Source organism: Rosa chinensis, chromosome 7 (assembly GCF_002994745.2).
Source record: "Rosa chinensis cultivar Old Blush chromosome 7, RchiOBHm-V2, whole genome shotgun sequence".
Taxonomy (NCBI): Eukaryota; Viridiplantae; Streptophyta; class Magnoliopsida; order Rosales; family Rosaceae; genus Rosa; species Rosa chinensis.
In genome coordinates, this window is record NC_037094.1 from 11,633,458 (window position 1) to 11,650,137 (window position 16,680).

General features: G+C 36.9%; 1 protein-coding gene across 1 annotated transcript; it reads left to right on the plus strand.

Annotated features, from left to right (window-relative positions):
- Positions 1 to 6,351: 6,351 nt before the first annotated feature.
- LOC112179770 (homeobox protein knotted-1-like 6) lies at positions 6,352 to 12,463 on the plus strand. Its single transcript, XM_024318251.2, has 5 exons — positions 6,352 to 6,994; positions 7,073 to 7,195; positions 7,303 to 7,417; positions 11,829 to 12,082; positions 12,159 to 12,463. Exons 1-5 carry the CDS (start codon positions 6,671 to 6,673, stop codon positions 12,318 to 12,320), a joined length of 978 nt encoding a protein of 325 aa, XP_024174019.1. The 5' UTR covers positions 6,352 to 6,670; the 3' UTR covers positions 12,321 to 12,463.
- Positions 12,464 to 16,680: the final 4,217 nt, after the last annotated feature.

Genomic DNA, 16,680 nt, shown 5'->3' on the forward strand with positions numbered 1-16,680 from the left:
AAATAAAAATATACTTCTTCAAATATTGTATAAAAAATGATTCTTCGATTCTTGTCTATCACAATGCCGAACTACTCTTAATATATGAATTACGCAATAACAATTCACAACTTTTGCACTAAAAGGCATTATGGTATTTTTGTAAACAGTATATCATATATGGTATTTCTAATATAGTATGAGAAAGAGAATGAAATTCACACTTCATAGTTTACAATCTACACTCTGTTTAAGGAAAACTGCAATTGAGAGAGAATTAAGTCCTACTTTCATTCATAATAAGGGTCTCTTTATATAGAGGATTACAAACATAGAGATAGAGTTGTACATGAAAAAATAATCGTACATTGATTGGATATCTCCTCATATTCTCCGAGAATATCTCGAATATAAACTCTATTTCAACTAGAGCAAGTAACCTATAGTTTGGGACAGACACATGTTCTGGATTTACTTGAACACTCCCCCTTGTGTCGCCCAAACGTGGTGCTTCTCTCGTTGCCTCGCTAAAAATCTTGCCGAGTAACAAAAACTCAGTGGGACAAAAATAACCTCAGTCGAAAGGGAAAAAGAGCACAACACACCCTTCATGTTTCGAGACCATACATGTAGACACTTCCCTCTGATGTCTGCATCTCCCCCTTATGACAATGGTCATGGGAGTTCGGATAACTTCCGCAAACGATGCTACTAACATGTTTCCCGAAAGTGGAATTTAGGCAATGACTTCGTGAGCAAGTCTGCCGCACTGTCCTCAAATTGAACCTAGTTCACTTTAATCCTAAGGAGAGTCTGTTGTTGCTTATTATACTTGGTGTGGTCGCTTTTGATGTAGCCTTGCTTCAAAACAAGCAGCATTATCTTATATGCTTGTAGACTCATATGTGGTAGACTTCAAACCACAATTATTTAAACATGTGTAACTATGGATCCAATCCATATACATTCACGAATCACTTCGTAAAGAGCAATAATCTCTGTATTGTTCGAAGATATAGCGACTAGGGTCTGTTATGTAGACCTCCAAGATATCACGGTCTTTATCCATGGTGAACACTTAACCAGTTTGGGAACGACCTTTGTGTGGGTCAGAGAGATACTCAAAATTCAAGCAATCGTGGGTCACACGAAGCAATCGTGTTTGAAATTCAAGCACCCCCATGATCGTCCGTAGTCTTGATCCTGAAAATGATCATCTTCGTCCAAAGGATGACGACGAAGATGTGCCAAAGGCAGAAGTGTCTTATTTAGTACAATATGCGCATTATTGTACTTAGCCCAATGCATAAGATCGAACATCTCATTTGCAGTAAGCTTGTTAGTTAAGATATAGTTTTGCGCTAACGCGACGGCATTAGGATTGGTGTAAAATATATTTTTCAGTACCTGAGATGTACGATTGATATGAGTTTATTCTATCCCTACACAAAGATGAGTTTATTCTATCCCTACAGAAAGATTATGTCTCGGTTTAAAACTAAACTCATTTGAACGACCTTATCAAAATGCCTAAGCATCTATCGACACGATGCTCAAATTTCAAACCGAGACATAATCGTGTTCTCCCAAAATCTTTCATCTCAAACTCGGATTTCAAGTGTTCAGCGGTTTCTCTTAACTCTTTAAGGGCTTTCAATGAAGATCATGTCCAACATGAACCGCGATAGAATCCGAAACTTGTCATAGAAATGCGTGGGCATATCCCTTCCCAATCAAGTAGTCATTTTAGTGAGTGTTTCAATCTGGAATCCTGGGATTGCGAGCTTCAATATATGTGCCGATGGTGGCTAGGAAGACTACGAATTTAGAGTTTCAGGGTTAGGGCTTCGTGCTGATAACGTGTTTAAGGAAAACTGAAATTGGGAAAGAATTGAGTCGTACTTTCATTCATAATAGGGGCCTCTTTATATAGAGGATTACAAACATAGAGATAGAGTTGTACATGGAAACATAATCGTGCATTGATTGGATATCTCTTAAGATTCTCCGAGAATATCTCTAATATAAACCCTATTTCAACTAGAGCAAGTAACCTCTAGTTCGGGCCAGACACATATTCAAATATTGTATCAAAAATGATTCTTCGATTCTTGTCTATCACAATACCAAACTACTCTTAATATATAAATTACGCAATAACATTTCACAACTTTTGCACTAAAAGACATTATGGTAAATCGAAACATTAGGTGTGCAAATAAAAACATACTTCTTCAAATATTGTATCCAAAATGATTCTTCGATTCTTGTCTATCACAATACCAAACTACTCTTAATATATGAATTATGCAATAACAATTCACAACTTTTGCACTAAAAGGCATTATGGTATTTTTGTAAACAATATATCATATATGGTATTTGTAATATAATATGAGAAAGATAATGAAATTCACACTTCATAGTTTACAATCTACACTCATTATTTTCTTTGTTGTAGTTGAATTTTTTTTTTTTTGAAACGGAGTTCGATTTCTTATAAAAAGAGAAAATTTAATTTACGATATAAAAATTGTAAAATAGAGTGTAAATAAAACTAAACTCATTTGAAACATTAAGTATGCAAATAAAACTACAATTCTTTTAATATTGTATCAAAAATGATTCTTCTTGTCTATCACAATACCAAACTACTCTTAATATATAAATTATGCAATAACATTTCACAACTTTTTCACTAAAAGACATTATGGAAATCGAAATATATATATATATATATATATATATTATCAAAAGGGGTGTCCAGACTCCAAGTCCTTCAAAAGTACAACAAAAATTGAATGTTGAAATCATATTTTTCTTTATAATGATGATAAATGAGATCGCAAGTTCAAATTTTTTTTCTCGAGATCATAGAAAGTAAAAGATAAAAAAATAAAAATTATGCTCTCCCTAGTGCCCAATATCAAGCTAACTCTTTTATTCTTAGTGTGTTGTCATCATTATTCTCTCGTAGAGCTTCTGGCTATTCAAACCGGATTGAGGTTTGTGCAGCAGCAGAGTATTCAGTCAGTTCTCGTTGAGACTGATTGCCAACGAGCTGTGTATGACATCAATGGGTCAACTGCTATTCTATCTAAACATGGAATCTTAGTTGATGACATCTGGAGCAGCTTGAGAAGTGTGCCACAGGTCACGGTGTCTTTTGCTCCTAGAACATGCAACAAGGTTGCGCATATATTAGCTAATTTAACCTTTGCATCCCAACAATGTAACAATTGGGTGAATCATACACCTAATTGCATCACAAACCTTGTTCAAAAGGAGCTTCTCCCTCCTACTTAATTCAATAAAGATCAGTATCTTTTACCTTAAAAAAAGATTAACTATAAACCATCACCGCATATTTCATCATCTTAGAAATGATGTGAAAATTACATTTCCTTTTATGTGTTTCGTACTTGCATTTCATTTGTGTGTTTTGCACTAAACATGGCTAGATATATCGGCGATGATACGAAAAACATACCTTTATTCGAATTCTGTGTTCGAAATATTATGTATGCAAATAAAACTATACTTCTTCATATATTGTATCGAAAATGATTCTTCTTGTCTATCACAATACCAAACTACTCTTAAAATATGAATTATGCAATAACAATTCACAACTTTTGCACTAAAAGGCATTATGGTATTTTGTAAACTATAAATCATATATATCATTTCTAGTACAATATGAGAAGGAGAATAAAATTCACACTCCATAATTTGCGATCTACACTAATTCTTTTATTGTCTTAGTTAAATTCTTATGAAAAGACAAAATTTAAGGGATTAATTTCAGTTTACCCCCCTGAAGTTAGGGGTCGTCATCATGTTAGTCCCTCGAGTTTCAATTTAATCAGTAACACCCTTGTACTCTCCAAATTCATCACCCGTGTCCAATTTCTACTATTCCGTCCAATTTTGACCGTTAAGTTTGACTTTTGAGGGCTAAAATGGTCATTTCAAGACAAAAAAAAAAACAAAAAAAAAAGAATTTTTTTTTCTTTTTTTCGTTTTTATTTTTTTGCATTTTTTTTCTGTTTTTTTCTTTCATTTTTTTTTCTTTTTCTTCACTTATTATTATTATTATTATTTTTTAAATAATTTTGTCTTCAACCTATACACCACAAGTTATAATAGGTTTATAAAACAAAAAAAAAACTCTAGGTGGTCAAAAAGCAGCTCGCTGGTCTACGATATTTGTGATATATCTCCAATAAAGCAACGAATTTTAGGATATCATTTTATTGGGGATATATCCTAAAATTCTTCGCTTTATCGGAGATGTTCCACAAATATCGTAGACCAGCGAGCGAAGAATTTTAGGATATATCCCCAATAAAGTGAAGAAATATCTTTATTTATTTTTTTAATTATATTTTACAAATATTTCTTCACTTTATTGGGGATATATCCTATTATTCTTCACTTTATAGACCTATTATATTTTATAGATATATTTTACAAATATATCCTAAAATTTTTCGCTGGCTGGTTACAAATAAACCCTATAATAGGTTTATAAAAACAAAAACAAAAATACTCTAGGTGGTTAAAAAGTCACTCGCTGGTCTACAATATTTGTGATATATCTCCGATAAAGTGAAAAATTTTAGGATATATTTGTAAAATAAATCTATAAAATATAATAGGTGTAAAATATATCCTATAATAGGTTTAAAATATAGGTTTAAAATATAATAGGTTTAAAATATAAAATAGGTTTAAACCCTATAATAGGTTTAAAATATAAAAAATTTCGCTTTATCGGAGATATATCACAATAAAGTGAAGAATTTTAGGATATATCCCCAATAAAGTGAAGAAATATATGTATTTATTTTTTTAATCATATTTTATAGATATTTCTTCACTTTATTGGGGATATATCCTAAAATTCTTCACTTTATAAACCTATTATATTTTACAGATATATCCTAAAATTATTTGCTTTATCGGAGATATATCATAAATATCGTAGACCAGCGAGTGACTTTTTGACCACCTATAGTTTTTTTTTTGTTTTTATAAACCTATTATAACTTGTGGTGTATAAGTTAAAGACAAAATTAAAAAAAAAATAAAAAATAATAATAATAATAATAAGCTAAGAAAAAGAAAATAAAAACAAGAAAATTAAAAAAATGGAAAAAAAAAAAACAGACAAAAAAAATGCAAAAAAAAAAAAAACAATTTTTTTTTGTTTTTATTTATTTTTATTTATTTTTGTCTTGAAATGACCATTTTAGCCCTCAAAAGTCAAACTTAACGGTCAAAATTGGACGGAATAGTAGAAATTGGACACGGCTGATGAATTTGGAGAGTATAAGGGTGTTACTGATTAAATTGAAACTCGATGGACTAACATGATGACAACCCCTAACCTCAGGGGGGTAAACTGAAATTAATCCAAATTTAAGTTACTAAAAAAAATTCATAAGTGTAAATTGTAAATAAAGAGTGTAAATTTTACTCCTCCATGAAAAACATCATTTTTATTAACCATATATATTTGAAACCCACAATAAGTTCTCTGTATGTATGATACTCTATATGATATGGTGGGAGCGTATCTACATAGCATGAGATTTGCTTTTGGAGACATAAGCTTGTGGAGTTGTGGGGAATCAGTTTTTATATATTCTAGGGTTTTAATCACGTTTCTCAACCCTAATTCGGCCATTCAATCTACTCTACTTAGTTTAAACTTCTACTTTTTCCACCATTTCACAGCTTATAATATGTGCAATATATGGTTTTGTTTCTTCACCCTTTGGTTCATTCAAAGTTTCATATTCGTTTCCTATGTTAATAACTATTGGTTTGCTAAATTATTCTGCTCAATTAGGTTCATAACTTCATATGAGGAAAATATATATTGGAATTATACCAGGAGATTTGATTAATAAAATAAGTATCTCTGGGAAAAGATCGAGAATAACATATGAAATGAGAATCGAGGAATTTCAATGATGCAAGCTACGCCAATATGTACATAGCCCTTTGTCTTTCTTTTTTTTTCTTTCTTTTTTTATCAGATGAGAATCGTGGAATTTCAACTCACTTTTGTTCATCATTACCAGCAGAAAGAAAGTGATCCGATTACGATGCGGTGAGGCTGGTCCGCATGGTAATTATACTGACCAGTTCATTCAACTAAGCACCGGTCACTCAGTCACTGACTCATTGTCTCACTGCATCTCTCTCTCTCTCTCTCTCTCGTCATAGTCATGTTCAGGCATACTTACTGTCAATCTACAGAACTAGCATGGTTACAGACTCATAGTAGCCAGCGCTGCGTCTGGTGTGGGGGGCTTCTTCTCTCTCTCTCTCTCTCTCTCTTTCGAGTTTTGGCAGTGGATCGTACGCTAACTGTTACGTACCCTTCCCAATAAAGAATAACTTAACACTCAACTCAAATTACTCACTTAATTAATACCAATCCGCCCAACCATTTTCACATTCATATGAAGTTAAGAACCCTCTATAGCTCTATGCAACTCGAGTTGACTTTTGACTTGTCTTTCTATCGTGCTATAATTAAGGGGATTAGTTACTCAATTTTCAACTAAACTATAATCAATCTGTGCTCTCACTCTGGCCTCACACTTCCCCACTCTCCATCTATAATTTAACTCAACTCTCTTCCTCACTTTCTCACCTCTCCTCGGAAACAGTAACCATGGAAGAACTCTGCGGTTTCAGTAGTGGTTCTGATCATTATTACTCTTCTTCTTCTTCAATCGCTATGCCACAGGAAAACTCGCCACTCGCCGACTACTACAGGAGATTCGAGCCTCTAACGGCGGTTGTACCCGGGAGTAGCTCCGACCCGGTATATTATTACTCGGGTTCTAATTCATCCACCGTGTCCGATTGTGTTTCGGTGGCGGTAGCAGGAAATCAACGAGGAGGAGAAGAGGTGTCGTGTACTACCGTTAATGCTAAGATCGCTTCTCATCCTCTCTACCCTAATCTTGTTCAAGCTTACATCGATTGCCAAAAGGTTGAGTACTAGTACTACGTTGCTCTCTTATGTACATATGGTTTATTAATGCATAAGAACATTGGATTCCGTATACAGGTGGGAGCGCCTCCGCAAATAGCGCATATTTTGGAGGAAATCCGGCGAGAAAGTGATCAGCTCAGTAGGATAACCGTCGGTTCGAGTTGCATGGGTGTCGATCCTGAGCTCGATGAGTTCATGGTAATTTCTGCTATCTTACTCTTCAGACGCTATGTCGTATTATCTGCCTGTGTTTTGCTACTGTGCGCCTTATTTGATTTGATTTCTTAGTCTCTTTTGATGTTCAGGAAACTTACTGTGATATATTGTTGAAGTACAAATCGGATCTGACAAAGCCGTTCAACGAAGCAATCACCTTCTTGAACAGCATGGAGACGCAGCTCAACAATCTCGCCAATACCAGTATTCTTTCAACTCTCTCTTAATTACCTAATTTCAATTTTTTTTTTTTTTGGCTATTTCAATGGCCCAGATCAGGAGATAGCTAGGTAGGCTCACGTTAGGACAAACTCAGTCCACATTAGCAGGAAATAACTGATAGGAAGAACTTGGTTTTGATTCCTAGGCTGAGTTCCCTTTTTACTTGTAAAGCTTTTGCTCTTACTGAAATAACTCAAAAGTTTGACTGAGATCAGCAAACCCTAAATACCGATCTATTTACTTCAAAGCTTGTAAAAATATCCCATTAATTAAATCATGGACAGTACACTGCAGGAAGGACTGAATGTTTAACCCAGATTTTGACATTTCATATTTGGAATGTTGACACCAGGTAACCGAATAAGAAAATTCTACAATGTGTTAACTTATGACATGCAAACAATTACATTAAAAGTGGTAAAATGAGTTCTCAAAATAGTAATATTAGTCCTCAAAGTAGTAACATGAGTCCTTAAAGTGATAAATTTTCTTATACCACATGAGTCCTCAAAATAGTAATATTTGTTCTTAAAGTGGGAAATTTTCTTAGTTTACCATATGAGTTCTGAAAATAGTAATATTAGTCCTCAAAGTGATAACATGAGTCCTTAGAGGGGTAAAAATAGTTTATGTATGAGAAATGTTAACATACCATAGCTTTACCCATGGTCAAGAAATATGTTTAGGGTTTGAGCTTGAGGTTAATAGGTGTTGTTTTATTTTTGTCTTGGCCAAACTTCTTGCATATCATGATGGCACTACTACACAATATTTTGTTTACATTTAAGTGACTTTGGTAGGGTTAATTTTCCGGGTTTTTTAACTACACTCGCAGGAAAGATTTGGGGACTGACAAAAATATCATATGCTTGATTATACACCTTAAGGTGGCCAAGTTGTCTGTTTGTTTAGATATGTTCAGAACCAGGCATTGTTTATGTATGAAATCTTAATATTTTTGTCATGTATATATAGATGTACTTTGGGATGTCTGTAACATCCTTCAATGTTTCTTTTTCTAGGTTACAGTCATAATTAGCTAGATATTGGTAGCAAAATGTTTGCCTTGACCCCAAAAAAAAAAGGAAAAAAAAATAAGATATACAGTTATGTTTTCAAATATACACTTTTTTTTCTTTTTTCTAGAAGAACTGTAGATACTGTTTGAGGATGTATAGAATCTTATTAGCTTTTCAACTTGTGAGTTCTTAAGAAAAATCAATGTGAAATTATGGCGGTTGAAATTGTCAGTTGTAGTAGCTCTTGCTCTAGCACAAAAGCTGACTTGCTTATGGGGAAATTAAATACATCTTGGATTATTGGTCTAGGCTTCTACCAAGTGATTGGCCTAGTTAGTTTTCATTGTAGGTGCATATCTGTTATGGAAATGCTCCCTAGTGATCTTGAGTATTGTGTACTGACCAGAAGTTAATTAACTATGATATAGCTTAAGTTTTAGTGCATACCATGGGTGGGAATTAGTAACTCTACCTCGGGAAAGGTATTCTACTGGATCAAGGAATTCCATTTTGAATTAAGAGTACTATAAAGAATTGTTAGGAATAACTGCTGGCAGTTTCAATCATATAGAATTCAATCTAAGATGAAAGAAAACTCTTGTTCTTATAATCATCCTCGTTGGCAATACAAGAAGATTCCTTTTATGGAATCCTGTGACGAACACCAGTTAGATATATAGATAAGGCAGGTTAAGTGCACTTGGTTACACTTCCAAAATATTATGTCGCATGAATGACCTTATATTCCTTTAATCACTGTTGATCTCCTACTTTTGAGGTTATGCATCTAATTGTATACTAAATGAGTCCAGGGATTTTGTACTCGGTGCATATGGGTTTTGTCGCAGAAATCGTTATTTCAGCATTACTTTATGTGTTCCAAGCCTCAAAATTTATAGATATTGTATGGTAACATGCTGTTTTTTTTTTTTGGCAAAACTTCGAAACAAAAAGCTGCTCTCATGTTGTGAATCTAGTTGGGGGGCTTGGATGTTATGGATTTTGTTGGACCTTAAGGTGTGGAAAGCTGGTTTTTACTATAATTAACTGGTTTAATTTGGGCATGCGAAAAAACTACAGTTTGAACTTTTGAAAGGATTACCTTTATATGGCACCTGATAACTGATTGAGCTTGAAACTAATATATACATGTGCTTTGATTGCTTTTGTGTCAATTGCGTGTATGCTCGAGCAGGTCTTTGAATTTTCAATTCCTTATGACAGAAGGATGCGATAGATGTCCGTGTAGTCTTTATATTCATTCTGCTTATCAATGGCTAACTATAGAGGAATTGAAGTTTGTGTTAAAGCACCAGAGCAAGTGATTGTGAGGCTACTTTGCGCTACACTAATATTTTTGCTATGCATACTTCAAATGTTGGTCATGGTAAAATAGCTGGTCGATAATGGGATGTAGTGAAGTGGTGGGGAGCAGAATTTGTTTGGTGACTTATATGTAGATATTTAGGGTGCGTGGTTTTAACTCGTGAGATACTTATTCATTTTTGGGAGATAAACTACATGTCCTTGTATTTTTCTTTGTGCTGCCAAAATCTGTTTGTTGTATTAGTATACTCAATCTCTTTCTGGCATCTTGAGTAACTAATCTCTTCAATTTCAGTTTGAACTAAAGCATAATCTATTGTTCTAGGGTCTCTGGCTACTCTAATCTCGTGAATCTCTTGTAATAGGTTTGGTTCAAATGGTACACAGCTGTCAACCCAAAGATTCACTTGATCCATGATCATCATTTATAGGCTGGGTTTGCACTTATAGTTGATCTATAAAGCTTTAGTTATGGTAATTAGAGTCTGGCTACACTGACCTTGATGTTGGTTAAGTTATAGTGTTGTTTTTAAATTGAGTAGAGTACTAGTGTTCATGGCATCAGGAGATTCACGTGTGCATTTTAAGTTTTTGTACTATATTAGTACATATGGTACGTTCTGGTGTATATGCTAGCTTAAGCATTTTGTGCTGTTACTTTAGCTGAATTGTGCTAAAAAATGTGCATCACTGCAATCTGCATACCGTACGTGGTTGAACTTTGATTAATTGGTGATTGCCTCTTGACAATAAAAGTCTCAAAAGTTTAATCAGCTGAAAGTATGTGTTGAAATTCAAACAAAGGGACTCTAGGGTTAGTGGATTGATGAAGCTTAACAACTGGTGTTTTGATCAAGAATGAAAAAAAAATGAAAAAAAGAACGGAAACAGAAGTACAGATCTGGGTTGGGTAGGTTGTGTTTTACTACTGTGCATGGGAGATTGATATTTGATATTTTATGCCTGATGCATGTGTTTAGTTTAGGACACAATGGGCATAGAAACCACATGGGAAGGGTAGCATGGGGATTATGATTGGATATATAGGAATATAGGAAGTGTATGAGGTTGACTCATTGACCACATGGACTCCCGCTGTTTCCGCGCTGTTGAAACTACAGTACTACCGGGACTGGTTCAATCTGCGGTGGCTGTGCTTTAATTTGCTCCCCTAGGTGAGTGTGTGAGTGGGTATATATGTTCTATGATTATATGCACTGATCTGGGCAGAGAGCTAGCTTAGCCCAGTCATCATGTAGTACCTTGAAAACTACACTACACCATAATTGCATCTCTTCTGCAACCTTTCTGGGAACTTCAAGATAGAAACTTGGTTTCATTGGGTAAGGGATAATAGGTTGCGTGCCTTGCGGCTTTACCTCACAGACTACTCAGACTGTGTGAAAGTCTGAAAGAGCTTCCCACTCATATTTCACTGCTTCTGATTTCTGATCGGTAAGATAGGACGAACTTATTATTAAGATTTTATTTTCTATTTGCTGTCAGGGTTTCTGTTTGCTAGGTCTAAGTGTTGTAGTGGACCCTACACAGCCATGTAGCTGGGATTTTACAGCTTTATGATACATCACATCCCGGGAAACATGAAATCCTGCTCTCCATGTGTGTAGTAGGTCTTTTTTTATTTATGCATGCATGTTCATACATATCATCAAGCTGGTCCTACATGTATAAATCCTCTTCTGAGCTCTTTTTGGATAACTATATGGAATGGAGCTCCATGACAATATGGGCCAACTCAAGTGGCTTTGTGGGGACCTGACTTTTGTTTCGGCCTCACAATTTGTGAAACCATATGATAATTGATTTCAACTACGAGGCGTCCAGGGTTTATGTACTCTGGGTTTGATATGGTCCCTGTTTAAATGGTTGAGTTTATGACATTCTTAATTTTGTATTTTGTGATGGTTACAATTGTATTTATTTCAGATGTCTGCTACTTGGGTATGAAGTGAAGAAATCTTTTGTATATCATTTGGCATGCATACTATTCCCTTTAGTTTTAACTGTGAGTGGTGATGTGTTTGCAGCTGATGCTCCAGCAGTTAATTCTTCTGATGACGAAGACTTGAGTGGAGGAGAGATCGATGTACAGGACTCTGATCATCAGCGAAAACATGAAGATCATGAATTGAAGGACAAGCTGTTGCGTAAATACAGTGGTTATATAAGCACTCTGAAGCATGAGTTTTCTAAGAAAAAGAAGAAGGGAAAGCTGCCTAAAGATGCTAAGAAAATCCTTATGGATTGGTGGAACCTTCACTATAAATGGCCATATCCAACGGTACGTGTTACTTATTAACTACGTTTGTTAATTTCTCAAGCATGGCATGATTACTATGAGGAATTTGATGGTGCAGGAAGTAGACAAGATGACACTGGCTCAAGTGACGGGTTTGGATCAGAAACAAATAAACAACTGGTTTATAAATCAAAGGAAGCGCCATTGGAAACCATCGGAAAACATGCAGTTTGCTGTTATGGAAAGCCTCTATGGCCCTAGTACTTTTTCCAGAGACTGATTGGATTTATCAGCCTCCAGCCACCGATCATGTATCAGAGTGGAATCTCATCTGGTCCCCTTTTAACTTGATTTGTAAATGAATTCTTGAACACGACATTAATTTAGCTAATGCCGGAAGAGATCCCAACTCTATTTTGGTTCTCCCCAAGTACTTGCATGTACATTCTTGACCATTTACTATCAAGTGAACGATAAGTTTTGTTATAGCAGTAAGAGAATCTCATCATCAGTTAGAGAGTTCAGACCTTATTCTCGTTCTCTGGTAAACCTTCAGCATAAAACTCAAGGTCTGAACTCTCCTGAGTGCCTTGACACCCAACATTGTAGAGGCTTGCATAGAATACAAGTTGGACATTCAACCATACATTGATGTACGCCATGCACCTAAAGCCTGAAGCCTTAATAGTCTTGTGAATGTAGTAACCATCTTTCTCCACCAAATCCCATATCCTTTACAAACAAGTAATGTATAAACCCATTAGCTGGATGACCCATAGTAAAGACTATAGATATACAAACCCATTATAAATCCTCAACATGTTACCTTTATTTAGATATTAGGCAATAACATCAAAGCCTCTAGATATGCAACATAAAATAAGTCCTTCCGGAAAAATACTAAATTGACCCTTGGTTTTTCCTTTGTTATCTTTAAGAGCATCTCCCATGGTAGGCTAAAAGCCAAATAGTTTTAGCCTACCAAAAACAGAATATTCCCTCTAATATACTTTTTTAGCCTACCAACAAAAAGCAGTGCTGCCACCGTAGGCCAAATTCCGTAAGCCAAAAACAAATATCATCACATCCAACGGCTATAATTTGAAAATGACTATAATTCCCAACTCAGAATATATTTTCGAGTATGGTTTTGACGAGTCTATCAATAAAACTAATCGTTTTAGTTAAATGAAAATAAGTATATCATAAAATTAATGATTACACATTTATTTTAAAAATTCTAAACATATCAAATATTGGGCTCATATTGAAGATCTCAACAAGATATCTACAATGATGTAATTTTAATATTTAGTAACATTATAAATAATCTATGTATATAGGAAAAATGATTTTTCTTAAATGTAAAATTCATGTTCTTAAATAAACAAAAAAACAAAGTCAGCAGGGCCCACCATTTGGCTTACCAAATCTGAGCCCAAATTTGGCCTAACAAATTTGAGAAGGCTAAATTTTTTTCTTGGTCCATGGGAAATAGCTTACCATGGGAGGATGTTTTAGGCTATAAATGGGATTATAGCCTACGGTGGGAGATGCCCTAAGCAGCCTCAAAGACAATTGTGGCAGTAGAATTAATCTTGTCTTCGTTTACTGGCCTAATAAGATTTGATGCATAAGGCAACTCCCTCGCTAGCTTCAATTTCTTCCGAGAGTATGACCAGGCACTCAATTATAAGACCACCTTTCTCAACTTCTTAGCATCCTCCAACAAGAACCTCGCTAACTCCAATTCATTATTTCCATAGGAAATCTCTAATGTCGCCGCCTTAAGTTGGTCAATACAAGCCACGCTTAGGGCTTTCCACTTTTTACCCACAGATACCTGCAAAGGGTAGAAAAATTAATTAGTTAGTGTGACAGGGGGTGGGGTGACAGTTTTGCTTACACGATTCGGTTCCACAGATTTTAATTGCCTAGTATTCGGCTCACACTTCATGTTTAAAGTACTCAAATTTGGCATTTCCCTTAGAAGAGAGACCAGTGCTGAGACTTGGTCATTCTCCAAGCCCTTGGTATGGATATAGAGGTTGTTTGGCTCCAAAACTAGTTGGTGTGCAAACCGTCTCTTTTGAGCGTGTGATTGCGCAGGCGTGCCAGCACCGCGGGGTGCAGTCGTCGGGGTAGTCCCTTGACCTGACTTCTTCTTCAAGCGCTGTGGACGAGGAGAGCACCAACCTCGCCACAGGGTTCTTCTCTAGCCTTTTGGAAAAGGACTTTTGCCTTACGGATAAGGACTTTGGGTGTGATCTCTTCGGTCACCAAAATCGATACTCAACGTTGTAGGTTGAGCAGAGCAATCACTGAGAAGTTCTAAGAAAGCACGGTGTTTGCTAAAGTGTATCTTTAGCTTCGCTGGGTTGCGAGGGCGTTACCCTTGCTTCGCTGGTAGTATCTGTGGCAGTAGTACTGACAGTCGGCTCACTAGGAGACTAGGACTGGAAGTACGGTCGCCGAGTTTCAACGAGGTTGAAGGTTTGCTCTGGAGAGGCTTTGTAATCGCTAGGATTGATTGATTCGAGAGGGGTCTCTAACTTTGTCGCTTAACCCTGTATTTATACACCTAGGGTTTCGACTGCTCCTTGCCTTAGAAGGATTATTAATTGAAGTTTCCTATTCAATCTCTGCTACTCGATCCCAATAAGGTTTCGTTTCCCTTATGGGTTACGGAATGGGCGAAGCTATACCCCAAACCCGAGTAGGCTTATTTTTGGGCCGCAGGTATCGGCCCGCTGGTTCAAACCCACAAAAGGATCCTGCCAAAAATACTTTTGGGCTTAAACATTGCCCCCCAGGCCCCGAAATCAGGCCCATGAAGATGTAACTGATTGAAGGGGACTAAAACGACGCGCCGGTTGCTGGAAACAATGTCATTAATGAAGGTCGCGTCCTTTCGTTTGCAAAACGCATTTTTGTCGTATCGTTTCCCTAACAAAATTCCTTATTTAAACTCACAGCCGCAAGACCTGTCACATCAGAAGCCTTTCCAGTCTCTTAAACCCAGAAACACCCATTTCTTCCGATATCTCCTTCACAGAAACCCATAAATGGCTCCCCCGAAGAAAATAGTCATCTATCAGGAGGAAGAGCTAAACGAAAAAATTGCCCACACTTGGGGAACCAACATCGGTGCTCGCATTCTCCTCCAAACATCCATCCATCGACCCCTGCTCCTTCGATTCTCTGACCACCAAACCGGACTGGGGCCGGCGCCACAAGATGCTATTCCGGCCGACGCTATCGCTCTCTATGGCCTACCAGTCCGCCGACCCATTCCGGTCCTTCGAAGGACCCTTGGAGATTTCAGTAGCTGGGGCGCCCAGAACCATCGTGCCAAAATAGGGCATTGGCCGTCCTCCATTAGTTTAGCAGAGACTTCTTGGTATCGCGAAACGCGAGCGCGAGATCTAGCTCGCTGGAACGCAGCATGTATCACACATACCATCGATCTATGTTTCTATCTTCCTCACGGCGGCAATCGCTCGCCGCTCGCTGCCTTTCTTTGTTTCTGGAACACCGCCACCAACACTTTTGACTTTAGATTCGGTCAAATGAATATCACCTTGCTGGATATTCTTGCCATAACTGGCTTGCCCATCAATGGCGAGCCCTATCTGCATGGTCAATTCGATTCTGTCAACTTTACTTCGACCATGGCCCAACATGGTCCCAGCACCCATAGTGGTTCTTACCCACGACGGTTGGCCTATTACAGCCGGGAGCACACTGCGACGGGCGGAATTGCTTTTCTGGAGTATTGGCTTTGCAAGTTCATATTCTGCACCTCTTCCTGTAAGCCCACTGGTACTTGGACCCTTCTCTCGACGGCCCTCTATAACGGCCGCAACGTGGGGCTCGGGCAACCCGTACTGGGAGCCCTCTACCGCATGTTATATCAAGCCACCATGCATTTGTTTGAGACTAGCATGTCTGGCCCCTTTTGGATTTTGGATTTCTGGATCCAAACCTACTTTCCATTCTTCCGCCGCGATGACATTCCACTGCTTCCGCCGGCCGACCAACTCTTGGGTCAGTGGTTCAGCCGCAAGGAGAGGTACTCATCCCCTCCCTACTCCGAATGTTTTTCCTATCTGTACCTCCTGGATGGGATGCCGTACTGTGATATAATAATGGATATAAGATTCCCACCTCTACTTGAGTATGGCTTCCTTCCTGACTTGATACACCTTTACGCAAGCGTACGTATCATTGTCAAGATAGGGAAATATTATGCCCAAAGTTTATCGTACCACGGGGATTAGTGGCTAACCCACAATCCTTGGGTAATCGGAAATAAAGACACTTAGCAAACAAAGAAAAGAAAAAGAAAAGAAATAGAAATGTTAATCTAAGGCACCAAGCCTTAGTAATGCTCGGCTTTGGTTTTCACCAAAGCCTAATCACAACTAAGAGCCTAGTGGTGGATATGCACAAATGAGTGGAAGGGTTTAATGTTTGGGGGTTGATTCTAACTTAACAAATAAGAATGAAATGTAAAGCAATAAAAAAATTAAAATGAAATGTAAATAATAAAAATGAGAATGTCGGGGTGTTAGGGAGGTTCCTTCACCAAATCTCATGTGTCGGAAGCTAATCTAATGTAGATGCATATTTCCTATTTT